This window comes from Carcharhinus amblyrhynchos, chromosome 12 (genome assembly GCF_965287045.1).
Source record: "Carcharhinus amblyrhynchos chromosome 12, sCarAmb.v2.hapA, whole genome shotgun sequence".
Taxonomy (NCBI): domain Eukaryota; kingdom Metazoa; phylum Chordata; class Chondrichthyes; order Carcharhiniformes; family Carcharhinidae; genus Carcharhinus; species Carcharhinus amblyrhynchos.
The window spans coordinates 9,814,350-9,842,054 of NC_137335.1; the positions used below are offsets into that span (position 1 = coordinate 9,814,350).

Below are 27,705 nucleotides of genomic sequence, written 5' to 3' on the forward strand. Positions count from 1 at the left end.
TTTCTACCATAAGTAGGACAGGAAAACCCCAGCCTTCCATTCAGGACTGGATCGATCAGATACTTTGATAAAAACATTTGTATTATACTTCTAAAAGCTGATGCACATAATAATATGTCCTTCATTTAGCTATTCCTAAAAGACAGTTCATCAATGCTAGTCAGGTGGTAATTTGACAAAAGGCTGGTTTAGCTATATCCTGGATGTTTCCATTGCAGACGTGCTTGTTTAACATAAAAGCAGAAAGCGCTGGAAAAAAGTTTGCAGGTTTGGCACAGAGAGAGTGTTAATATTTCAAGTCCAATATGACTCCGGAACTTCAAACCATTCTGAAGAGTCGTCATGCTGGATTCAAGACATTAACTCTGTTTCTCTCTCTCCACAGATGCTGCCAAACCTGTGATGTTTTCCCAGCACTTGCTGTTTTTATTATACATCTCCAGCATCCGTGGCATTTTGCTTCTATAAACAGACTTGTTGTACAGGACATATAGTCTTACATACAAACTTACAAATCCTGTTAATAAATACATTCTGCTGGACAGAACTGAAATTTTCTGAATACAATTCAGATTCAAGATGTCATATAAATTAATAGAATCATAGAATCCCGACAGTGCAGAAGGCGGCCATTTGGCCCATCGAGCCTGCACTGACCACAATCCCAGCCAGGCCCTACTCTGTGACCCCAAGTATTTACCCATGATCCCCCTGACATGAATGGGCAATTTATTCTGGCCAGTCCATCTAACCTGCACATCTTTGGACTGTGGGAGGAAACTGGAGCACCTGGTGAAAACCCATGCAGACATGGGGAGAATGTGCAAACTCCGCACTGACAGTCACCCGAGGCTGGAATTGAACCTGGGCATCTGACAGAGGCAGCAGTGCTAACCATTACAACTGTTAACTTATTAAATTTTACAACCACCATCACACATGATACGCTCCATTACTGGAGTGGCAAATATCGAACTATCCTAGATTCTTCTATTGGTAAGATGGACCTGAAACTCACTTGCAGAATGAGTGGATTGATTCTACCACTTCCCATTAAGCCTGCTCCAAGTTCCCAGCTTGTTCAAACCCTAAACTGACCTGTTTTTGTTCGTAGGCACTCATTTTAACCACAGGCACAAAGGGAATTTTCATTTTAATTCGCAAATCAGCTAAGCAGCCAATTACTAGCTCCCATTTGAAACACCGAAATAGGAAACTTGTTCATGGTTCATAGCCCAGTCCATCATGTAAACCAGCCTCCCATCCACTGACTCCATCTACACTTCCCACTGCCTCAGAAAAGCAGCCAGCAAAATCAAGGATCCTACGCACCCCAGACATTATTTCTTCTATCTTCTTCTGTCAGTGAAGATACAAAGATCTGAAATCACCTACCAACTGACTCAAGAACAGCTTTTTTTCTGCTGCCATCAGGCTTTTGAATGGACCTACCTCACATTAAGTTACTCTTTCTCTACACCCTAGCTATGATTGTAACACTACATTCTGCACTCTCTCCTTCCCTTCTCCCCATTAAATAAAAAACATCAACAATCTTTTTTCAATCATTTTACAGAGAGCAAAAAAGGAGTATACATTTGGATTAATCAGAAGTTAAAGTATCATAAACTTTACGACATATAAAATTCAGTAGAATTTATCACGATGGAGAAGTTTGACAAATATGAAATTTTTTTTTCAGAGCCAAAGGGGTTGCTCTGCAGTAGTTCTGCACTTAATATGCCATTAAACATTCTAGTTACACGGCATTCAACAAAGCACAGCTTCTTCATGGGTTTTTACAGCTAGACTATCAGTCTAAAAGTTAAAGTTCACATCAACTCAAGTGATTTCTCCAAAACTCCTTACGGATGACCAGAGGATCTCCGACAGCAACTTCTGGATTTCCATAACTGGGCATGTGTAGACATCAAGTCGCCGCCACCAGTCTTACATTTGTAATGATAGCAACACAATTTCATCATTATTACAACTGCAAAATTCAGATGGTTGTCATTTAACATAGAATCCCTACAGTGTTGAAGGAGGCCATTTGGCCCATTGAGCCTGCACCATCAATCCCACCCAGGCCCTATCCCCATTACCCCATGTATTTACCTTGCTAATCCCCCTGATACTAAAGGATAATTTAACACGGCCAATCAACCTAACCCACACATCTTTGGAGTACGGGAGGAAACAGGAGCACCCAGAGGAAACCCATGCAGACATGAGGAGAATGTGCAAACTCCACAGACAATTACCCAAGGCTGGAATTGAACACAGGTCCCTGGCACTGTGATGCTGCAGTGCTAATTACAAGGCCATAGTGCATGAAACTCAAATTTCAAAATTTGAGACATGGTACAGAAATATGCGTTTACAAGCTAATTGTACATTTTATCAACAAATTTGAAAAGCGGGATTCTGACTTAGAGCTGATCAGTCAGAATCCAACAAATAGTAGCTCAGCACATACACCAAATGTCTGAACCTGTGGTTCCTCTCGTACTGAGCAGGGTTACTATTGCAACAACACTTCCATCATCAGTAGAGTAAAACCAACCTGTCTCACGATGGTCTAAAGCCAGTTCATATTCCTGACTGCCCTTCTTAAATACTGTAAATTTAACAGAAAATGTTCAATTATCACTCACCAGGTCAGTAATTCCTGCCAAAGTAAAAAGGCCCAGAGCTAGATTGAATTCTTCTTCCACAATCAGGTAGCCCAAATATGGTGACAAGCCAATCCTTGCCATACATAATAAGTTTGGAATTGTCCATGGATTCTCATACTGCAAAGAAAGATAGGAAATGTATTAGTTCATATAAACATATCCTTCATCACCATTACCAAAGTGTATCTTTTTTCCAAAGGGAGAAGGAGACTGGTATCTGTCACATCCTTCCCACAAAGTTCCCGCAAAAAGGTCTGTGACAGGTAAGGTAACAAAATCTTTTAACTATTGAACAGTTCGCAATAATGCAACTAAACCTCCATACAGAGGTTTGTACCTTTTGAACATTTTAATCAAGATGGCCTCAGCTTGGCTCAAAAGACAAGGCCTGAAGTTCGTATTTGCCTGAGCGGCATCATTTGCAGAGAGAGGCTGCAAGATCTTTGTAGTTATATAACTTTAATGCAGCAGAATATGAGCGTGAGTGCGTGCATCTCCTGCACGAATTTCTTGCAAGTAATCAGTTTCTGCTTCCTCATATTCTATTGAGATTTCTGATCTCCAAACAAGTTGTATGTGTTCAAATCCCTCCACAGTCTCACCCTTTCTTATAAGTAACCTCCTTTGACCCCAAAATCCTCCAAAAATTTGGCCTTTCTCTAATTTTGATTATGCTCATTATGGGGCAGGCACAGTGGCAGTGGTTAGCACTGCTGCCTCACAGTGCCAGGGACCCGGCTTCGATTCCCGGCTTAGATCGCTGTCTGTGTGGAGTCTGCACATTCTCCCCCCATGTCTGTGTGGGTTTCCTCCGGGTGCTCCGGTTTCCTCCCATACTCCAAAGATGGGCGGGTTAGGTGGATTGGCCATGCTAAATTATACTTAATGCCAGGGGGACTAACTACGGTAAATGCATGGGGTTATGGGGATAGGGCCTGGGGGGGATTGTGATTAGTGCAGACTTGATGGACTGAATGGCCTCCTTCTGCACTGTGGGATTCTATGTTCCCGTTGAGTATTTTTCCATGTTAAAAACACTACACAAATGTAAGTTGCTGTTACAGGGTAGTCTATTACAAACAATTTAATTTTACTTCAGAGAATCAAATGGGTGATTAATACAGTCTGTAACTTCTGATGGTTTAAACTCAGAAATCCAAAATGATTGCTGGTTCGCCAAAAAATGTATTTATTCTCTCAACGGAAAATCTCAAGCTTTCAAAAAAATCTTTAGTTTGTTTTTCCAAATGAATTCAAACTTAGCCGGAAGATGAATTTGAATGGTTCCATTATGTTTCTCCCAAACGATCTTCCTCGACTTCAAAAGCAACAAACACTCAGACATTACGTTAGGCTTTAAATGTCAACCAAGTTCACAGCAACCAAGCGTTTCTGATGCTGGCCAAGGAACCCAGAAGTGGTTCAAATCTCCCACATGAAGAGTAATGAATATATTTATATAATAAACCTCGTGTTGTTAAAAACCCCAACTGGTTTGTAATGTCATTCAGGGAAGGTAACTTGTGTCTCTTAAAACAGTCTTGCATATGACTTCAATTCCCTACTATCAGCTTGACTGGTTCTGAACCCAACTCAAGTGGTTAGCACTGCTGCCTCACAGCACCAGGGACCCGGGTTCAATTCCAGCCTCGGGTCAGTCTATATGGAAGTTGCACATTCTCCCCACATCTGTGTGGCTTTCCTCCAGATGCTCTGGTTTCCTCACCCATGCCAAATATGTGAGGGCTAGGTTGATTGGCCATGCTAAATTGACTCAAGTATCAGAGGGATTAGCAGGGTAAATACATGAGGTTACAGGGGCAGATCTGGTTGGATCCTGTCGGTCAGTGTGGTCGGTGCAGACTCAATGGGCGGAATGGCCTCTTTCTGCCCTTTAGGGATTCTATGATTCATGGTACATCTTCTTCACTGCTTGAAGCTTCAGTTCTGCTTTGTTCCTCTGTCACGAATACGAAATATATCAGTCAGATGGCAGGATTCTGCATTTGAGACGTGTGTAGCACACAAATTTGGATTTGAAATTCCTGGGACATTGCTCCATAATGATGCATTAGTGACGTGCCCAGTTCTTAACTCGTCAACGAAGTCCAGAATTTGCAAAGTGATTGAGATAGGTCATCAGTCAGTTCTGATCTTCAGCTATTGGGGTTACTGAGAGTATACGGCACAGAAACAGGCCATTCGGCCCAATCATTCTACTCTAGCTTTTCCCATCATCGTTAGCCTCACCAAAGCGGATGCAATTCCAGTAGCGGAACTTGGTTTTCCATTGTAGTTAATGCCATCACCAATTTATGGGATTTACAGCTTTATCTTTGCCACAGCCAGGGAAATTGAAAAACAAAGTAAAGGAACATTTAGACACTGATGGGATTGATGGCCAACACATGACTCTCAGCAGGTAGGCCAACCAAAGAATATATAAAGCTCTGAAGGCTGACACCAGCAGTCAGGAAACCAAAAAGTACTTTTCTCAAATTTGGAAGTTTATTCTCCCTGGCTTTTGTCACTCAAACACCATTAATGTCTGAATTAATCTCAGGGCATTTCCACACACTACCTACCCACCCTATCACCATCCATTTTCACATGTAAATAATTGTAATGCAATGAGTATGTCCCATTTCCCGAATTACGATTTATTACACTTCTGATTACAACTTAGAAGAGGTACAGCACTTGAGGAACCCAACACTGAAGGTCTCTGTGACATTAATCAAGGAGATGTGAGGATCTTCAGTCAACAGGTGATTAAATAGCCTGCGTAGCAAAGAGACCCACCAACTTCCACAGGGCTGCAGGCTTCCTTGGCATGCAGCAGGTGGGACCCACACGCTGCTGAAGGCTCCACACAAGAAACCCACCACTTTCACCAACAGTCAGGTTATCACACATGAAGGTCATAAATTGCCGATGACATGTAAAATTCGAAACAATAAGGAAGCACCAACAACGGGGATATATGGACAATGAAGAGTCATTTTCCCAGCCTTTTTACAAAGTTTATTTAGTTGATCTGGATTTATTTCTGAAAAAGTTCACTAAACCATTGCAACTCCTTAACTTGATTTAAGGCATGGTTCACACCTTTAAATAGTTCCAAGTAGGGGGCAGCACAGTGGTTAGCATAGCTGTCTCACAGCGTCAGGGGTGTAGGTTTGATTCCCAGCTTGGGTCACTGCGTGGAGTCTCCCCATGTCTGCACGGATTTCCTCCGGGTGTTCCTTGCACAGTCCGAAAGACATGCTGGTTAGGTGCATTGGCCATGCTAAATTTGCCCTCAATATATCCCAACAGTCACTACAGTGTGGCGACGAGGGGAATTTGCACAGTAACTTCATTGCAGTGTTAACATAAGCTTACTTGTGACACTAATAAATAAAGTTTCAACTTTAATTGCAAGGTACGCCACTAGACAGCATTCAGATGAGCACTTGAATTGCCATGGCATATAAAGCTATGGACCAAGTGCTGGCCTTTAAAGCGAGGGGGATGGAATATAAAAGCAGGGAGATCTTGCTGCAACTGTACAGGGTACTGGCGAGGCCGCAGCTGGAGTACTGTGTGCAGTTTTGTCGCCGCACTTGCAGAAGGATATATTGGCTTTGGAGGGAGTGTAGAGAAGGTTCACTAGGCTGATACCGGAGATGAGAGGGTTAGCCTATGAAAAGAGACTAAATAGACTGGGTCTGTACTCGTTGGAGTTTAGAAGGCTGAGGGGGGATCTTATAGAGACGTATAAGATAATGAAGGGGATAGATAGGGTAGAGGTAGAGAGATTCTTCCTGCTTAGAAAGGAAAGCAGGACTAAAGGGCACAGCCTCAAGATAAGCGGGGGGACAGTTTAGATCAGAGTTGAGGAGAAACTTCTTCACTCAAAGGGTGGTGAATCTCTGGAATTCTCTGCCCGTTGAAGTGGAGGAGGTTACCTCGCTGAATATATTTAAGTCACGGGTAGATAGGTTTCTGATAGACAGGGGAATTAAGGGTTATGGGGAGAAAGCGGGAAAGTGGAACTGATCCACTTCAGATCAGCCATGATCTTGTTGAATGGTGGAGCAGGCTCGAAGAGCTAGATGGCCTACTCCTGCTCCTATTTCTTATGCAAAATGGGATTAGAGTAGATAGGTGCATGATGGCTGGCACAGACATGATAGGCCAAAGGGCCTCTTTCTGTGCTATAAAACTCAATGACTCTACCTCTCATATGTCACTGACCTCACAAACGATAGTCACCACAGTGCAAACACAAACTGATATAAACAGGGAGCTGAAAAGTAGAACTAACTGCACGCAGAACCCAAATTATTGTTCCTGCAATTTCAGGCACAAATTGACAATTACACATCCTCTAAAGAAGAGTGAACAGCCAGTGAAAATGTATCACACAGCATTCAACTGTCTCGATAACAAAATCTGAGATTATTCATGGAAAATTGCCCAGAAACGTCAAAGTATGTTCTGCCATCCCCCATAACTCAATAAAGGTGGTTGTGCGATAGGTAGTCATAAAATGATTGGTCACATCTAACAACAAGATAAACGTATTACACGTTCCTAACCCTAACCAGTAATATTATGAACCATAATATTTTTAAAACAACTTCAGCTTTGGTGCAATTCAATCAAAATTGGGGCAGCAATGTTGCAGCACCAAAGTTAATAGCTGCTCCATTTGTATCCCCTAGTGACTTCAGTATAAGTAACTGTGTAAAATCCAATCTGAGAATTATGTACAAGTGAGTCAGTAACTGAGTAAGGATGAGAGGACAACTGAGAACGAGCAAACAGGAGGGAGCAGTGGAGTGAAAGGTGAGAGCAATTGCCTGAATGTGTATGGGAGCTGGAGAGAAAATCATTGGATGCGCAAGTGTGAGTGTGGGTGTATGAGAGTATTGGACATATGTGGGTATAACTGTGTAAATGAATGAGCGGGATTGGCAAGTGAGAAGTTTGTGGTTTTGTGTATGTGAGAGTAATTGAATTTGAGTGTATATGAGTGAATAATTGATAGCAGTGATTAATGTGAGTGGCTGAGTCTGAGAGTGTTAATGAGTGATTGAAAGGAGTGTAATTAATGAGGGCAGCGCATTAATGGGAGTAGCGCATTAATGAGTGAATGATTAGAGTGATTGATAGGAGCGTTAATGAGTGAGATTGGAGTGATCGATAGGAGTGTTAATGAGTGTGATTGGAGTGATTACCGAGAATGATTGTGAGTGTTAATGTGTGATTGAGAGAGTGGGTGATTGAAAGTGTGAGTGGGATTGAGAGAGAGTGATTGAAGAGTGAGAGTGGTTGAGTGAGTGATGGATTGAGTGAGTGGGATTGAGTGAGAATGGTTCAGTGAGAGTGATTGAGTGAGAGAGGGTGTAACGGAGTGAATGTGTGTGTGAGAGAGAGAGATTGAGAGAGTATCGAAGAAGGAAGGAGTCAGTGACTGAGGTTGAATTAATTACTGGAGGAGCTGAGATGCAAAGACAGTCAATGTCATGGGGAGGGAGTGAGAGGCAGGGGGAGGGAGTGAGAGGCAGGGGGAGGGGGCGGGTTGTGTGGAGGGTTGGAAGGACGGAGGGGCTGAGCGGGGGCGCCGCGCTCTCTCCTTACCAGCTCCGGAGCCCCGGCCTCCGCCGCCTTCCTGTCCCCGAGCCTCCGCGGCGGGCAGGGCCGGCCCGCCTCCCTCTTGGCGGCCGCTTTCCCAGCTCCGTAGTCGCGGCTGCCGCAGGCGGGCCCGGGGCTTGGGCGGCGGCCGCCTCTGCTGTGCGGGGAGGAGGAGGCCCAGCAGGGAGGCGCGGGGCCTGGGCGCCTCCTCCCGGCCCCGGCACCGGCACCAGGCCCGGGCCCCGCCGGCCTGAGCAGCCGAGTGTGGGCCCAGCAGGGCGGCCGGGCCCGGGGCCCCGTCTCCATGTGCAGCGGCCGGCTCACCGCCCGCCCGAGGGCCCAGCGGCTTTTCCACAGCAACATCGGCCCCCGGCAGCTCAGTGCCAGCAGCCCCGGGCTCCGCTGCGGCCCTGTGCCCGCCTCAGCCGCCAGCCGCCCCGAGAAGCCATCACTCCCGGCTGGGAGAGGGTGAGCCGAGGGACAGCCGCTTAAAGGCGCAGCTCACACACACACACATTAGCCGACATTTAATACAAACCTCTTAAAGTCACCAGTGTAGAGGCACCAGGTGGCCGCTCGGGGGCGCTGGAAAGCTCCCTCTCCAAATTTTAAAGTTTATTTCTTAGTGTCATTGAATATGTTTCGAGATGGAATTTTGTTTTAATGTTGTTGCTGATTAAATTTTTATTTATTAGTGTCACAAGTAAGGCTTACATTAACACTGCAATGAAGTTACTGTGAAAACCCCCCTGTCCGGTACATGTGCAGGTACACTGATGGCCAATCCACCAAACCAGTACATCTTTTGGGCCGAACCAAGCAAACAAACTTAAAGTACATTCGGACAAAGAAAAAGGGGGCAGCTCCCCAAAAGGAGGGGGAACGGCCGGAACGGAAACAAAAAGTACAAAGGAAACTTGACACACGTCAAATCAAAATGTGATTGTCGGGGTCTATAATGCACCTCAGCCCCTGCGGTGCCCAACGGGCACGGAAGGCCTCGACTGTGCCCGCGGACACCGTGTGCTCCCTCTCCAGGGACACCTGGCCGCGAACGTAGCCGCGGTAGAGGGGCAGGCAGTCAGGGCGGACAGCGCTGTCGATCGCCCGCTGCCTGGATCTGTTGATGGACCAGTACATCTTTCAGACTGTGGGAGGAAACCCACGCAGATGCAGGGAGAACGTGCAAACCTCAACACAGACAGTGACCCAAGTCAGGAATCAAACAAAAGTAAAACGAAGGAGATAGTCAATCCCACCGAGGCCTTATCCCCATAACCCCACATATTTACCCCACTAATCCCTCTAAATTACATATCCTGGACGCTAAGGGATAATTTGGCATGGCCAATCCACCTAACCCATGCAGCTTTGGACTGTGGGATGAAACCAGAGCACACAGGGGAAACCCACAACAATTCGGGGAGAGCATGCAGACTCTATATAGTCAGTGACCCAAGTCGGGAATCGAATTAAAATAAAACAAAGGAGATAGTCATCGACTTCAAGAAATGTGGTGGTTGACATGCCCGTGTCTACATCAACGGTGACAAAGTGGGAATGGTTGAAAGTTTCAAGTTTCTAAAGTATTCCTGCTCATTTCCCTCCACACCAACGCTGTGGTTAAGAAAGCCCACCAAGGCTGCTACTTTCTCAGGAGGCTAAGGAAATTCTGCGCATTCATCCCCTCTCTCCCCATAGCTTAAAAAAAATGCAGTAACAACATGGGGTGCATTTTGTACTTAAATTTGCATCGTCAGATGTTTAGGGTGAACCCAAATCCAGTTTTCAAATTAAATTAATTATCACTGAGAATCCCATTCATTCTGTTAAATGCTGAATTTTAATATTTGTTCATTGTATTTTTCAAATTGCAATTATTACAACTAGACTACTTTGCATATATTATGGATTGTAACAGAATCGCAGAACAGATAAGCTAATTTTGCATAAATTTCTAACATTTTAAGTAAAATTTCTATGACATTCAGGGAACAATTAATATGATAAATACCTACAAAGTAAAAAGTATTAAAATCTATTCTGCAGTAGAGTCATTTTCATCTCAATGTTAACTTTTTCTCCCTCTCCATTGATGCTGCCAGACCTGCTGAGTTTTTCCAGTACTTTGGGTTTCCAATATCCCCAGCATTTTGACTTTCTAATCAGGGATAAGTCTCCTGCAGCTCTTCAAAATAGTGTCTTGGGATCTTTTACATGCCCCCTACCTCTCCAAGCAGGTTTAAAGTCTCATCTGAAAGATGACATCCCCAACAAAATATGTATCTACTCTACCCAAGACCGCAAGAAACTACAAAAGGTCGTGAATGTAGCCCAATCCATCGTGCAAACTAGCCTCCCATCCATTGACTGTCTACACTTCCTACTGCCTCAGAAAAGCAGCCAGCATAATTAAGGATCCCAAGTACCCAGAACATTCTCTCTTCCACCTTCTTCCGTCGGGAAAAAAATACAAACGTCTGAGGTCATGTATCAACTGACTCAAGAACAGCTTCTTACCTGCTGCCGTCAGATTTTTGAATGTCGAGAAAATTGATCTTTCTCTACACCCTAGCTATGACTGTAACATTACATTCTACACTCTCATTTCCTTCTCTATGAACGGTATGCTTTGTCTGTATAGAATGCAAGAAACAATACTTTTTGCTGTATCCTAATACATGTGATAATGAATCAAATCAAAGTATGTCTCAAAAACTCAGTTGCAAAGAATATCTGACTGAATGTTAACTCTGTTTAACTCTTCATATAGATGCTGCCAGCTGTATTTTTCCAACGTGCTTGTATTTGAGTTTGCCCCAGAGTCATTGTCAATACTTTTCCCTCATCAAGATCACAAAGAAATCTGGTTATTATTAAATTGCATTCAGCAAACTTGCCATTAGAATTACTTTATTACAACAGTGACGACACTTTTGGTAGTGAAAAGTGCTATATAAATGCACTGGCCTGATAATGTTGCTTTTCCCAGTGTCTGGTATGTTCTCCAGTGAGCTATACATTGGAGTTATGCTGGTTCACACACATAGAAGTGCTACTTGAATATCAAACTTTTCAATGCTCCTTCATTTCAGTATTCAGTTCAAAATTTGGGTGTAGCCTCTAGATAAATGCTTGGATTATGACGAAACAAAAATGAATCAAATATGAAAATCTTAATAAAGATATCAGTCCAAACAAAATATTTATTCAGTGTTTAAAAAAATATAATTTTAATAACTTTTGTTCATTGCGTTTTTCAGAACACATTTAATCAGTAGATGGACAGAAACTCTTTTCTATACTTTGTAGGTAACACAAATTACAGAACATAGTACCTTCTAAATTAAAAGCTGTTTTGTACAAATGATAATACACTAACATTTGAAGTAAAATTTACATAAAGAGTTCAGGGACCCATTATGACATAAATATCTACAAAAATAAAAACAAAATGAATTTTGATACAATCAATACTTGCATGCTTGCCTCATTGGTCGGGGTATTGAGTTTAAAAATTGGCAAGTCATGTTGCAGCTTGAGAGAACCTTAGTTAGGCTGCACTTGGAATGTAGTGTTCAATTCTAGTCGCCACACTACCAGAAAGACGTGGAGACTTTGGAAAGGGTACACAAAAGATTTACCAGGACGTTGCCTGGTAAGGAGGGCATTAGCTACGAGGAGAGGTTGTGGAAACTTGGTTTGTTCTCACTGGAGCGATGGAGGTTGAGGGGAGACCTGATAGAAATTTACAAGATTCTGAGAGGCATGGACAGAGTGGATAGTCAGAAGCTTTTTCCCAGGGTGGAAGAGTCAATTACTAGGGGGCATAGGTTTAAGGTCCGAAGGGCAAGGTTTAAAGGAGTTGGACAAGGCAGATTTTTTTTTTTACACAGAGTAGTAGGTGCCTGGAACTCGTTGCCGGGGGTGGTACTGGAAGCAGATACAGTAGTGACTTTTAAGGGGCGTCTTGGCAAGTACATGAATAGGATGAGAATAGAGGGATATGTCCCCAGTAGGATAGGGGGTTTTAGTTAAGTCATGCAGCATGGTCTGTGCAGGCTTAGAGGGTCAAAGGGGCCTAATTCTGTGCTGTAATTTTTTTTTGTTCTTTGTTCTAATATTTTGGACAATGTTTTTAAATTGGCAAATATTCTTTTTTGAAAAATTCTGTTTTCTCACTACGTGGTGGTCTGGGCTGAGCCTTTTCCACACTAATGCTTTAAATCCGCAGAAACTTCATCATCATAGAACCCTACAGTGCAGAAAGAGGCCAACTGGCCCATCAAGTCTGTACTGACCACAATCCCACCCAGGCCCTACCCCCATATCCCTACATATTTTACCCGCTACTCCCTCTAACCTATGCACCTCAGGACACTAAGGGGCAATTTTAGCATGGCCAATCAACCTAACCCGCACATCTTTGGACTGTGGGAGGGAACCGGAGCACCCAGAGAAAGCCCACGCAGACATGAGGAGAATGTGCAAACTCCATACAGACAGTGACCTGAGCCAGGGATTGAATCCAGGTCCCTGGAGCTGTGAAGCAGCAATGCTAACCACTGTGCTGCCAACATTGTATTTCTGCTTTAGATGTACTACAGATAGAACTCAGCTGAGGTTCGAAGCATCCTGGCAGTCAAGATTTTGCTTGAATTATAGACACATGATAGGAAAGACACTACTCATGGTCATTAAACTCTTTCAACCTGCTCCAACGCAAGCCAACTTTCTCCTAATATAGATCCTTATGATGGAAACTGATGTAAAACTGACATGCACATGCTTTTTCCCTCTATCAGAGGCACTTCAGTGTCAACAGTAGAGGGTACAACGAGTTTGGCAAGTTTAGTTAGAATTATAGAATTTCCACAGTGCAAAAGAGGCCACTCAGCCCATCGAGTCTGCACTGACCCTCTATATCTTACTCAAGGCCTCTCCTTTGCCCTATTCCTGTAACCCCACACATTTCCCTTGGTTAATCCATTTAGCCTACACATCTTTGGACACTAAGGAGCAAGTTAGCTTGGCCAATCCATCTAACCTACACATCTTCAGACTATAGGCGGAAACTGGGTGTGTGGAGGAAACCCATGCAGATACAGGGAGAATGTGCAAACTCCACACAGACAGTCACCCAAGGCCAGAATTGAACTCAGGTCCCTGGAGCTGAGAAGCAGCAGCGCTAACCACTATACTACCATGCAACCCCCATTAGTTAATGAGTTTCCATTACATGCTTAAGTTACTGAAATCTCTAATGGCAAATATAAAATAAGAACAGAATTATACAGTTTTAAAAAGAGAATTAAATTGTGACTGCACATGCTGGTCAGATCAATTCCACTTATTCTGGTTTTGACCCCCCCCGTGCACAACCGGGGAGATTACCTTGCTGCTTTTTATTAGCCACTCACCCAAGAAGCATACACACCAGGTAAGATTAAAGTACGCAGGTGCAATATAATGAAACTCTTCTCTGCCTTCTGATGTTTTTGAACCTTTTTACCTCCTTTACTCAAAAATACAGCCAGCATCAGAAATAGTTGTTATGTAGAGTACACTGGATATAGATTCAAGCCCAGCTTTCTATGACACAGTGAATACCAAGTTCCTACTCTAGCTCAATGTCCTATTGAACAGTAGATTACAATTTTGTGGAGAAGGAAAATCTATTTCTATCAACACTTCCTGAATATCATGAACTTAATTAAGCAATATATAAATTGTACGTATGAATTATATATAAATGGTATGCATCAATTATATATAAATTGTATTCATCAATTATATATAAATTGTACGTATCTATCTTGCCAGGCGGGCTGGTTAGTTTTTTTTGAAAACTATAATACCGTTTGCTGATTTGCAATTTGATATAATTTTTAGCTTTCCTTGCCCTTGCGCTAACTCCCTCAAAGGAAAACAATTTTACAAAGGCAGTTGCTGTAGAAGTCTTGATTTATCTGCAGTTACATGGTCTGGAGCTGATAAAGTCTTGGTCCCTTTTTTAACAAGTATCCCTGGTCATTCAGAGAGTGGATGAATCCCTCAAAGTCAGGCACCTGCATATTTAAAGACAAAAATAAAGTTGGGATTTAATCTTTATCTGTAGTGCCGAGCATTGCAACAACTTACATATACACAGCACTTTTAATGTCCCAAGACACTTCACTCAGAAATAGTATGAGGAATCGTTATGGAGCCAGGGGAGGAAGAGGGGGAGGGGGGAGGAAGAGGGGGAGGGGGGAGGAAGAGGGGGAGGGGGGAGGAAGAGGGGGAGGGGGGAGGAAGAGGGGGAGGGGGGAGGAAGAGGGGGAGGGGGGAGGAAGAGGGGGAGGGGGGAGGAAGAGGGGGAGGGGGGAGGAAGAGGGGGAGGGGGGAGGAAGAGGGGGAGGGGGGAGGAAGAGGGGGAGGGGGGAGGAAGAGGGGGAGGGGGGAGGAAGAGGGGGAGGGGGGAGGAAGAGGGGGAGGGGGGAGGAAGAGGGGGAGGGGGGAGGAAGAGGGGGAGGGGGGAGGAAGAGGGGGAGGGGGGAGGAAGAGGGGGAGGGGGGAGGAAGAGGGGGAGGGGGGAGGAAGAGGGGGAGGGGGGAGGAAGAGGGGGAGGGGGGAGGAAGAGGGGGAGGGGGGAGGAACATAAGAACATAAGAAATAGGAGCAGGAGTAGGCCATCTAGCCCTTCGAGCCTGCCCCGCCATTCAATAAGATCATGGCTGATCTGTCGTGGCTCAGTTCCACATTCCCGCCCTCTCCCCATAACCCTTAATCCCCTCTCCTATCAAAAACCCATCAACCCGCGTCTTAAAAATATTTAGTGAGGCAGCCTCCACCACTTCAACGGGCAGAGTATTCCAGAGATTCACCACCCTTTGAGTGAAGAAGTTCCTCCTCAACTCCGTTCTAAACCGCCCCCCTTTTATCTTGAGGCTGTGCCCCCTAGTCCTATTGTCTTTTTTGAGCAGGAAGAGTCTTTCCACCTCTATCCTATCCATCCCATTCATCATCTTATACGTCTCAATGAGATCTCCTCTCATTCTTCTAAACTCTAACGAGCACAAGCCCAGTTTATTCAGCCTCTCCTCATAGCTCAACCCCCTCAACTCCGGTATCAACCTCCTCTGCACTCCCTCCAAGGCCAAAATATCTTTGCGCAGGTGCGGCGCCCAAAACTGCACACAGTACTCCAGTTGCGGCCTCACCAATGCCCTATACAGCTGCAGCAAGACCTCCCTACTTTTATATTCAATCCCCCTCGCTATGAAGGCCAGCATCCCATTCGCCTTCCTGACCACCTGCTGCACCTGCAAGCTGGGTTTTTGCGACTCATGCACAAGGACCCCGAGGTCCCTCTGCACCGTCACCTGCTGCAGTTTTTCGCCCCGTAAGTAATAGTCCTTCCTACCATTCTTCGTACCAAAGTGGACCACCTCACACTTGCCAACATTAAATTCCATTTGCCATTTCCTGGCCCATTCGCCCAGCCTATCTAGATCCTTCTGCAGACTCTCCACACTCTCCGCACAATTTGCCGTTCCCCCAATCTTGGTGTCATCAGCAAATTTCGACACTCTACACTCGGTTCCCTCCTCCAGATCATCTATATAAATGGTAAAAAGCTGAGGCCCCAGCACCGACCCCTGGGGCACTCCACTAGTCACCATCCGCCAATCTGAATAGCACCCGTTGACCTCCACTCTCTGCCTCCTATTTGACAACCAATCCTCTATCCACGCTAACACCCTACCCCCAACTCCATGTCCCTCGACCTTCTGCAATAACCTCTTGTGAGGCACTTTGTCAAACGCCTTCTGAAAATCTAGAAAGACCACATCCACCGGCTCTCCTCTATCCACCGCCCTAGACACATCCTCATAGAACTCCAGTAAATTTGTCAGACACGACTTCCCTTTAATGAAACCGTGCTGCGTCTGCTCTATCAAGCAATTCCCTTCAAGATGCCTCGCAATTTCCTCCTTAGTGACAGATTCTAACATTTTACCTACCACAGACGTTAAACTAACCGGCCTATAATTCCCCGCCTTTTGCCTGGCACCCTTCTTAAACAACAGTGTAACATTAGCTGTTTTCCAATCATCCGGCACTTCCCCGGAATCCAGCGACGTCTGGAAAATAACCACCAAGGCATCCACTATCACCTCCGCCATTTCTTTCAGAACCCTCGGATGCATTCCATCCGGTCCTGGGGACTTGTCCACAATCAGCCCCTCCAGTCTGTCGAGCACCGCCTTTCTAGTAACAGTAATGTCATTGAGACCCTCCAGTCCTACCACCTTTCCATCGCTAACACCCGGCAAATTATTCACGTCCTCCTCCGTGAAGACAGAAACAAAAAAGTTATTCAATACCTTAGCCATATCCCCATCCCCTACCACTAGGTCCCCTTTCTCATCCTCTAAAGGACCAACATTCACCCTAGCCAGCCTCTTCCTTTTTATATATTTATAAAAACTCTTGCTATCCTTTTTTATATTAAGCGCTAGCCCAGCTTCATAGTTTCTCCTACCCTTCCTTATCAACTTCTTTGTCAATCTTTGTTGACATTTAAACCTCTCCCAATCCTCTTCTCGCCCACTACTCTTAGCTACTCTAAATTCCTCCGCTTTTAGTTTAACACTTTCCTTCACCTCCTTCGTTATCCACGGCTTATTACCTCTCCTCCTACTATCCTTTTTGACCATTGGAATAAATTTCCGTTGATCACCAAGAAAGATCCTCCACTGCTCCTCAACAGACCCTCCCTCCAATGCGCTCTCCCAGTCCACATTCGCCAATTCTTCTCTCATCCTACCGTATTCCCCTCTATTCAAACAAAGGAAGAGGGGGAGAGGGGAGGGAGAGAGGGAGAGGAGAGGGAGAGGGGAGGGAGAGAGGAGGAAGGGAGGGAGAGGGGAGGGAGAGGGGAGGAAGAGAGGGAGAGGGGAGGAAGAGAGGGAGAGGGGAGGAAGAGAGGGAGAGGGGAGGAAGAGAGGGAGAGGGGAGGAAGAGAGGGAGAGGGGAGGAAGAGAGGGAGAGGGGAGGAAGGGAGGGAGAGGGGAGGAAGGGAGGGAGAGGGGAGGAAGGGAGGGAGAGGGGAGGAAGGGAGGGAGAGGGGAGGAAGGGAGGGAGAGGGGAGGAAGGGAGGGAGAGGGGAGGAAGGGAGGGAGAGGGGAGGAAGGGAGGGAGAGGGGAGGAAGGGAGGGAGAGGGGAGGAAGGGAGGGAGAGGGGAGGAAGGGAGGGAGAGGGGAGGAAGGGAGGGAGAGGGGAGGAAGGGAGGGAGAGGGGAGGAAGGGAGGGAGAGGGGAGGAAGGGAGGGAGAGGGGAGGAAGGGAGGGAGAGGGGAGGAAGGGAGGGAGAGGGGAGGGAGAGGGGAGGAAGGGAGGGAGAGGGGAGGAAGGGAGGGAGAGGGGAGGAAGGGAGGGAGAGGGGAGGAAGGGAGGGAGAGGGGAGGGAGAGGGGAGGGAGAGAGGGAGAGGGGAGGGAGAGAGGAGGAAGGGAGGGAGAGAGGAGGAAGGGAGGGAGAGGGGAGGAACATAAGAACATAAGAACATAAGAAATAGGAGCAGGAGTAGGCCATCTAGCCCTTCGAGCCTGCCCCGCCATTCAATAAGATCATGGCTGATCTGTCGTGGCTCAGTTCCACTTTCCCGCCCTCTCCCCATAACCCTTAATCCCTTCTCTTATCAAAAACCCATCAACCCGCTTCTTAAAAATATTTAGCGAGGCAGCCTCCACCACTTCAACGGGCAGAGAATTCCAGAGATTCACCACCCTTTGAGTGAAGAAGTTCCTCCTCAACTCCGTTCTAAACCGCCTCCCCTTTATCTTGAGGCTGTGCCCCCTAGTCCTACTGTCTTTTTTGAGCGGGAAGAGTCTCTCCACCTCTATCCTATCCATCCCATTCATCATCTTATACGTCTCAATGAGATCTCCCCTCATTCTTCTAAACTCTAACGAGTACAAGCCTAGTTTATTCAGCCTCTCCTCATAGCTCAATCCCCTCAGCTCCGGTATCAGCCTAGTAAACCTCCTCTGCACTCCCTCCAGGGCCAAAATATCCTTGCGCAGGTGCGGCGCCCAAAACTGCACACAGTACTCCAGCTGCGGCCTCACCAATGCCCTATACAGCTGCAGCAAGACCTCCCTACTTTTATATTCAATCCCCCTCGCTATGAAGGCCAGCATCCCATTCGCCTTCCTGACCACCTGCTGCACCTGCAAGCTGGGTTTTTGCGATTCATGCACAAGGACCCCGAGGTCCCTCTGCACCGTCGCCTGCTGCAGTTTTTCGCCACGTAAGTAATAGTCCTTCCTACCATTCTTCCTACCAAAGTGGACCACCTCACACTTGCCAACATTAAATTCCATTTGCCATTTCCTGGCCCATTCGCCCAGCCTATCTAGATCCTTCTGCAGACTCTCCACACCCTCCGCACAATTTGCCGTTCCCCCAATCTTGGTGTCATCAGCAAATTTCGACACCCTGCACTCGGTTCCCTCCTCCAGATCATCTATATAAATGGTAAATAGCTGAGGCCCCAGCACCGACCCCTGGGGCACCCCACTAGTCACCATCCGCCAATCCGAATAGCACCCATTGACCCCCACTCTCAGCCTCCTATTTGACAACCAATCCTCTATCCACGCTAACACCCTACCCCCAACTCCATGTCCCCTGACCTTCTGCAATAACCTCTTGTGAGGTACCTTGTCAAACGCCTTCTGAAAATCCAGAAAGACCACATCCACCGGCTCTCCTCTATCCACTGCCCTAGACACATCCTCATAGAACTCCAGTAAATTTGTCAGACACGACTTCCCTTTAATGAAACCGTGTTGCGTCCGCCCTATCAAGCAATTCCCTTCAAGATGCCTCGCAATTTCCTGCTTAATGATGGATTCTAACATTTTACCTACCACAGACGTTAAACTAACCGGCCTATAATTCCGGCCTATAAGGGAGGGAGAGGGAGAGGGGAGGAAGGGAGGGAGAGGGGAGGAAGGGAGGGAGAGGGGAGGAAGGCAGGGAGAGGGGAGGAAGGCAGGGAGAGGGGAGGAAGGCAGGGAGAGGGGAGGAAGGCAGGGAGAGGGAGAGGGGAGGAAGGGAGGGAGGGGAGAGGGGAGGAAGGGAGGGAGAGGGGAGGAAGGGAGGGAGAGGGGAGGAAGGGAGGGAGGAAGGGAGGGAGAGGGGAGGAAGGGAGGGAGAGGGGAGGAAGGGAGGGAGAGGGGAGGAAGGGAGGGAGAGGGAGAGGGGAGGAAGGGAGGGAGAGGGGAGGAAGGGAGGGAGAGGGGAGGAAGGGAGGGAGAGGGGAGGAAGGGAGGGAGAGGGGAGGAAGGGAGGGAGAGGGGAGGAAGGGAGGGAGAGGGGAGGAAGGGAGGGAGAGGGGAGGAAGGGAGGGAGAGGGGAGGAAGGGAGGGAGAGGGGAGGGGAAGAAGGGAGAGAGGGAGAGGGGAGGGGAAGAAGGGAGAGGGAGGAGGGGAGGGAGAGGGGAGGGAGTGGAGGAGGGGAGGGAGTGGAGGAGGGGAGGGAGTGGGGAGGAGGGGAGGGAGTGGAGGAGGGGAGGGAGTGGAGGAGGGGAGGGAGTGGAGGAGGGGAGGGAGTGGAGGAGGGGAGGGAGTGGAGGAGGGGAGGGAGGAAGAGAAAGAGAGGTGATTGAAGGTTAGGTACAAAAGATGGATTGAGAGAGTTCTTTATTAAAAGCAGCATCGAGAGGAAATTTTAGAGTTGGACCACAGTGATTAAACCTTTGCCATCAAAGTTGGGATAAAAATGCAGAGAACAGGACTCCCAAGTTAGAAGACTGAATGTGTGGAGGGCTCCAAGGAATTGGGGAGGAGGGGCGGGGCGGGGGGGTGGCATGAAAAAGACACTGCGGGGGCGGGGGGGGAGCGAGGGGGGGGGAGAAGAAGAGCGAGGGGGGGAGAAGAAGAGCGGGGGGGGGGAGAAGAAGAGCTGGGGGGGAGAAGAAGAGCGAGGGGGGGAGAAGAAGAGCGAGGGGGGGAGAAGAAGAGCGAGGGGGGGAGAAGAAGAGCGAGGGGGGGAGAAGAAGAGCGAGGGGGGGAGAAGAAGAGCGAGGGGGGGAGAAGAAGAGCGAGGGGGGAGAAGAAGAGCGAGGGGGGGAGAAGAAGAGCGAGGGGGGGAGAAGAAGAGCGAGGGGGGGAGATGGGTTGGGAAGAGAGGAAGAGAAAGGAAAGGGGAAGGTGTGAAAGACAAGTTTATAAAAAAGTAACAATGTTGAAAGAAAAACGAAAAGTGAACATAAATCAGATAAATAGCATTCACAATCTCAAAATAAGAAGTCACTGCATAAACAATTAAATTCTTTAAAATTACAAAGTATTTACCTGTATCTGTATTTCTTTTGCTAATTGCTTGAGTTGTTGAAATTCAAAAACAGTTTTATAAGTCTGTTCTGCTATCCTGTTCAGTGCAGCCACAAATCTTTTTGCCTGGGATCGTTTGCTCATGCCAGAACCATGCTGTGAGCGCTGAAAATCCAGTCTTCCAAGCTCATCAGAGAAAGTATCTAACAAACTGTTAAAAGAAGATATTTATTTTCTCAGAGTAGTAAATTGATGGTAAACAGAGAAAAATAGAATTGGAAATAAATACATTTTTGCTTACTTAAAGTAAAGCTTACCAGAAAGTATTTAAAGCTTTGGGCTGATGCCCTGAGTTACCTGGGCTTCAGGTGAGCCCAAAAGATGTCAAGAGGCAATATTATTACCCACCACAGAGACCAAGCACAGATAAACCAGAAAAGACCAAATAGAAACATATTGGCAGAGAAAAATCAATTGTACAAGCAGGCTGTGCACAAATACGTGGAATAGGAAATGAACAAGAAGTTAATGGATACTCTTAAATTTTATTTTGCTACATTTCTGGTAGAAAGATGTTGCTGTGCAATCACAAGCACCTGCAACTCAGTGAGCACAGTACTTCCATATTTCCGGAACCTACGATTATCAAATACATTTGATATACTAATGGCTCACAGATTATGGTGGAACAAAAGTGTTGTCTTCTACCCTTTTCCAATCTGACCACCTCATGATCTGCTCTATCCTTTGCACACTCCATCAACCTATCAATGTACCCTAGAATTCAGACAAATGTTATTACTAACCCAGATGGGATTTTCTAATTTGGCTTGAAATTCCCATTCGACATTTCATCTGGAGTACGATCATAGAAACCCTACAGTGCAGAGAAAGGTCATTTGGCCCAATATGCCTACACCAGCAATAATCCCACCCAGGTCCTATCCCCATAAGCCCATGTATTTATCCTGTGAATCCCCTGACACTAAGGGGCAATTGAGCATGATGAATCAACCTAACCAGCACAATCTTTATTGTAGGAGGAAACCGGAACACCCGGAGGAAACGCATGCAGGCAAGAGGAGAACATTCAAACTCCACACAGACAATGACCCTAGGCGGAAATCAAACCCAAGTCCCTGCTGCTGTGAGGCAGCAGTGCTAACCACTGTGTCAGTTTCCACCAGTCCTCCAAACGTAAAGACCCCAATGACTTGGAGTGGCACAATGGCACAATGTTTGCATTGCTGCCTCACAGCACCAGGGACCCTGATTCAATTCCGGCCTCAGGTCACTGTCTGCGTGGAGTTTGCACATTCTCCACGTGTCTGCGTGGGTTTCCTCCAGGTGCTCCAATTTCCTTCCACAGTCCAAAAATGTGTGGGTTAGGTTGATTGGCCATGATAAATTGCCCTTAGTGTTAGGGGGACTAACAGAGTAAATATGAGAGTGGGGATAGGGACTGAGTGGGACTGTTGTCGGTGTAGTTTCGATGGGGCTAACTGTCTCCTTCTGTGTAGTAGGGATTCTGTGATTATATAACTTCTAAAACTTGCTTTTTCGGCTGTAAAATTGAGAAACTTTGTGTTTTACTTCATAAAAATAGTTTGTTTCCTAAATTTAATAGGCTTTTGCAAGCAAGTGAGTAAACAGTTCTGAAGTCAACATTAATTATGAGTATTTTTATATAAAATAATTGCTAGTAACAATCAAATTAAGATTATCTATTGCCCTCCAAATGTGCATTTCACCAATGTGTCCGATCTATGCATATCATGAAGATACTAGAAATAAATTAATTTCAAAATATGTTCACAGTTAACAGTTCAATTAGCACGTTTATCGTGTGCCATTTGTTGTATGTTGTAGTTTTGCACATGTTGTACCTTTACACTTATCTCCTCTCGCTCTGCAAGACTAAATGAAGAGAACTTTGAAGAAAAGCCTCTTTACCTATGTTTCATGATGTCCACCACGTCTTCTGCATCACCTTTCGTAGCTTCTTCTCGCAGTTCCAATTTTGCTCTTGCCTTTCAAATCACAGAGTATAGTTTTTATCTCACACAGAGTATAGTTTTTATCTCAGCAGCTATTTATATTCATATAGCACTTTTAAAGTGTTGAAATATCCCAGGATGTTTCACAGGAATATTATTAAATAAAGTGAGACACCGAGCTACATATTAGCTCATGAGAATGAAAGCTTAGTCACAGGGTAGATCTTAAAGAATATCACAAAAGGAAACTGCAGCATGTATCTTATACACTTATGACTGTGTGGCTAAATTCCCCTCCAACTCGATTTTCAAGTTTGCAGATGACACCACCACAGCGGGTCAGATCTCAAACGATGACAAGATGGAGTAGAGGAATGACAGAGAATCTGGTGAACTGGCATGACAACAATTATTTTTCCCTCAATGTCAACAAACAAAGGAGATTGTCATCGACTTCAGAAAGCATAGTGGAGAACATGACCCTGTCTACATCGATGGGGACGAAGTGGAAATGGTTGAGAGCTTCAAGTTTTAGATGTCCAGATCACCAACAACTTGTCCTGGTTGCCCAGTGCTGACACTACAGTTAAGAAAGCCCTACTTTCTTAGAACACTAAGGAAATTTAGCATGTCAGCTACAACTCTCACCAACCTTTACAGATGCACCATAGAAAGCATTCTTCTGGTTGTATCACAACCAGTATGGCTCCTGCTCTGACCAAGACCGCAAGAAACTAAAAAAAGTCATGAATGTAGCCCAATCCATCATGCAAACCAGCCTCCTATCCACTGACTCCATCTATGCCTCCCGCTGCCTCGGGAAAGCAGCCAGCATAATCAAGGACCCCATGCACCTCAGATATTCTCTTGTCCACTTTCTTCAGTCGGGAAAAAGACACAAAAGTATGAGGTCACGTACCAACTGAAACAAGAAAAGCTTTTTCCCTGCTGCTGTCTGACTTTTGAATGGACCTACCTCGCATTATGTGGCTCTTTCTCTACACCTTAGCTATACATACATGTGAAAACTCATGGTGTGCTTTCAGATTGTCTCACAAAGGGCAGCATATAAAGGTGTGGGCCAAGGTTCAATCCTTGAGGGTACAGTAGAGCTAACAGTGTGGAAACGGAGGGAGGTGCCGTTGCAAATTATTTTCTGGCTTCTGGAGAGAATAGAATCCTACAGTGTACGAGGCGGCCATTTGGCCCATAGAGTCTGCACCAACAATAGACCCTATCCCTGTAACCCCATGTATTTACCTTCTAACCTCTCTGACACTCAGGGGCAATTTAGCATGGCCAATCCACCTAACCTGCACATCTTTGGATTGTGGGAGGAAACTGGAGCACCCGGAAGAAACTCACGCAGGCACAGGGAGAATGTGCAAATTCCACACAAGAAGTGATCCAAGCCAGGAATCGAACCCAGGTTCCTGGAGCTGTGGGGCAGCAGCACTGACCACTGTACCACAGCACTAACTGTGCCGATGATAAAAATCAAGCCACGTGAGAATGACATGGTCAACCATGTCAAAAACTGCACACAGGTCGAAAGGATGACAATTCAAAGTTACCTCTGTTACAATCACAATGGACATCATTTGTGACTTTAATAAGGGCTGTTTCAGCTCTGTAACAGGGGTGGAAATCCAACTGGAGAAATTCAAAAAGGGAGTTCCTGGAGAGATGGGATATATCAAGAACTTTGGAGATGAAAGGGATGTAGAGAAGGAACAGTAGTTTGCAAGGTTAATGGATCAAGGTTTGTTTTTTTTTGAGGACAGGGATGATGATTGTATTTGTGAAGATGATATCAGAAGAATCGTTTACAATATCAGCTAACATGGGGACCAGGAGGGGTGATCAGCAGTTCAGTGGGAATAGGAGTGGGTCTCATAGACAATATGAGCCCAGAGGGCGTAGGGAAAGAAAGGAAGGGGCAAAGACAGGAGGGAGCATTAATGGAAACTTTGGACATGTGGGCATACAGCAACATTATGAGTAATGACACTGGGAAAAAAACAAGTCCACCACATATTTCATTAAATTTACTGCCAATTAATACCCAACTATCACAATGCCATTGCAATCTAGTGAAATATCACAAGAAGGTTCACAATGAATGAGGATTCAGAGTCTAAAAAGCTTAGCTTAGAAAATTTGATCATAAGGAAAGATTGTTTTACTGAAGCTCTCAAAGGTGGCTAGAAATGAGGTGTTACTAGAAACTCCAGGGAATTGGGCCATGATTGATGAAGACTTGAATGGTACAGTAGGAGTGGGAATGGAGATGGAGTGGGGGGAAGGGGAATCAATCAGAATTGGGAATGAAAGCAGCAGCCTGATAGACACAGAGCTGAGGTTACGAAAGAGGCATGAAGCAAAATCTCATTGAATTTTAAATTAAGTGTCATAGCTTTTCAAATCAATGGGGAACTTCAGCAAGAACAAGGATGATGGATGAGTATGAACAGTAGGAGATAGGATGGTAGAATTGGAGCTTAAGAGTTAGCAGTTACATAGGCCTGAAAGGAAAGCTAGGAGGAAGTCTGAAGACAACTGTGGCTGTGATTATTTCAGTAGCAGCGGAATTGAGATGGGAATGGAGACAGAAGTTTTACTCATGTTCACACATCAGGTTTAATTAAGTTCAGCAAAGGACTGGACTATACCATACCCATATTTACCTCTGTAAGTCTGATAAGGGACTCCAACTGTCTCGTGGTAATTGGAGTGCTATCTGGACCTTGATTTTGTCGCCTCAGCTCCAGATAAAACTCTTGAAGTACTTGAGCCGCTTCAGCAGATAACTTTGGACAGACATAGCGGCGTGCATACCCAACATATTTTCTTAGTAACTGATGAGGAATGGGATCAAAGCTTTCCCCAGGGAAAACCTTTTAAAGACAAACACTTTAGATTAGAATTTTGGACATTAGAGAACACAAACTATTAGATTTTATTGGTCAGTCAAAAGAAAAAGGTAATGTTATAAAAATGGCAAGACTTTTAGATACTTGTTTTGAAGTTAGAACTTGTTAATCAAGAGTCTGAAAACCACAGTTGTTCATTTAAATAAGTTGCCTGTATTCAATTACACGTATTTCTAATTTACTAAATCTGTTTATGGGAGATGGTCTGACATAGATGGTAAAAAGTCTGACAACACCAGGTTTTAGTCCAACCTATTTATTTGATAATATACTCACAAGCTTTCGAGGGACACCCTCTTCGTCAGGTGAATGGAGAGTTCTGGCCTCAGACAGAGCATATAAAGCACAGACAGTTTAGAGATTACTGATTAGAATGCGAATCTTTACACCTAACCTGCTGTTCAAGACCTGAAGTGGCTGATAATGTGAGTGGAAGGAGCACTGATCACGACCTGTCTGTGCTTTATATGCTCTGTCTGAGGCCAGAACTCTCCATTCACCTGACGAAGAGGGTGTCCCTCGAAAGCTTGTGAGTATATTATCAAATAAATAGGTTGGACTAAAACCTGGTGTTGTCAGACTTTTTACTGTGTTTACGCCAGTCCAACGCCGGCATACCCACATCCTGACATAGATGGCCAGAGTCAAAATTTGAGTTGTTCCTCATGTAGTCCCTTGCAGAGTGTATGGCCACATCTTCCCGAGTCCAACTTCAAGTGGTTGAGGGTTGTCCAGTTATTCTGAGAAAGGTTGAAATCTGGGACTCCACCACTTGGGTCAGTTACCAGGTTCCGGTTTTTGATGTTTGTTGCCAGCCAGATGTACCAATGCAGGATTGCGGGGTGGGAGGGGGTAATTTTCCTTGTGGCCATTAGGATATTCAACATGTGCTAGCATGGGAAGCCACTTGAGCTGCACTGGTCTCAGTGCCCCAGGAATAATCCTCAGAGCTTCCAGAGGTTTACGTCTAGCACGTTTGTGTGGTTGTTTCCGAGGCAGACGCAGTAGCAGCAGCACTCCTCTGCCTTTGGGTAGACATTGTCATGTGTCAATAACATCTTTGCTAATCTCTCATCTATCCCTGACCTTCTATTCTGCTTCACCATCTCCACCGTCCTCTCTATAATCCATCACATTTCTGCCCCTCTTCAAAGATTCATATGGACTTAAAACTTTACCTCCGTTTCTCTCTCCACACATGATACCACTGCTGAATCTTTTCAGCATTTTCTGCTTTTATTACTAGCAAGATGCTACCTTATTCGTGATTAGAAACGTATCAAGAAATAGACCAATTATGGATTTATTTATTAGTGTCACAAGTAGGCTTACATTAACCCTGCAATAAAAAGTTAGTGAAAATCCCCTAGTTGCCACACTCCGGCATCTGTTCGACTACACCGAGGTAGGATTTGGCAATGCCAATGCATCTAACCAGTACGTCTTTTGGAACGTGGGAGGAAACTGGAGCACCCAGAGGAAGCCCACGCAGATCTGGGGAGAACTTGCAAACTCCACACAGACAGTGACCTGAGGTCGGAATTGAATCGGGTCCCTGGCGGTGTGAGGCAGCAGCACTAACCACTGTGCCGCCGTGCAACCCCAGTCAATCAAACCATTTCTGGTTTCACTATTATTGCACATATCTGTACCTTTAACCGTTCCAATAATGGTCTGTCTGAAGGTATTTCAAGTATTGACAAATCAGTGTCTTGTGTGCTTTGACGTGAAACTGTGGCACTGCTCAAAGTCGTTTTCTTCCCAGCATGCAAAGCCATGACATGCTCTGAGAGAAGGTTGTCATGATCTTCGTTTGGAGTATCAAGCAGAATAAAAACTAAGTCGAATCTTGAAAGTAAAGCACTTCCCATCCTGAAAGAGCAAACATAAATAATGAGAGCCACCACACAATGAATACTATTGCTTGTCTCCAAGGTATCTCTGCATTCATTTCACCCTGTGGGAATTGTATAGCCTACAATTTATACTAGTCAGCGATACATAACTTAATATTCCTTCATGCTGGAAGAATGATAATTACCATTATGCTTCACAGGTAAATGAAAAACTATGATGAATGGCTTCAGAGAGATTTGAGAATTTCTGTTGAACTAATAGTTTCTCTCAATTTTTAAAATTTAATTCAAGCC

General features: G+C 45.5%; 2 protein-coding genes across 4 annotated transcripts in view; both read right to left on the reverse strand.

The window, feature by feature from the left end:
- Positions 1-8,807, reverse strand: part of crls1 (cardiolipin synthase 1) — a 46,387-nt gene extending 37,580 nt beyond the window's left edge. The window contains exons 1-2 of one of the 2 annotated variants that reach the window (XM_080199731.1): positions 8,307-8,807; positions 2,658-2,795 (exon numbers count right to left, since the gene is read on the reverse strand). In XM_080199731.1, coding sequence (XP_080055857.1) covers positions 2,658-2,795; positions 8,307-8,663 — 495 coding nt within the window. In that variant the 5' untranslated portion in view covers positions 8,664-8,807. The remainder of the gene's footprint in view (positions 1-2,657; positions 2,796-8,306) is intronic. The other variant, XM_080199730.1, reaches the window with a different exon arrangement.
- A 2,710-nt stretch (positions 8,808-11,517) lies between these two features.
- The window catches only part of mcm8 (minichromosome maintenance 8 homologous recombination repair factor), a 33,969-nt gene continuing 17,781 nt past the window's right edge, over positions 11,518-27,705 (reverse strand). For both annotated transcript variants that reach the window (XM_080200047.1, XM_080200046.1), the window contains 5 exons: positions 27,208-27,427; positions 25,310-25,519; positions 22,579-22,655; positions 20,647-20,836; positions 11,518-14,368 (listed from right to left, as the gene is read on the reverse strand). In XM_080200047.1, coding sequence (XP_080056173.1) covers positions 14,276-14,368; positions 20,647-20,836; positions 22,579-22,655; positions 25,310-25,519; positions 27,208-27,427 — 790 coding nt within the window. In that variant the 3' untranslated portion in view covers positions 11,518-14,275. The remainder of the gene's footprint in view (positions 14,369-20,646; positions 20,837-22,578; positions 22,656-25,309; positions 25,520-27,207; positions 27,428-27,705) is intronic.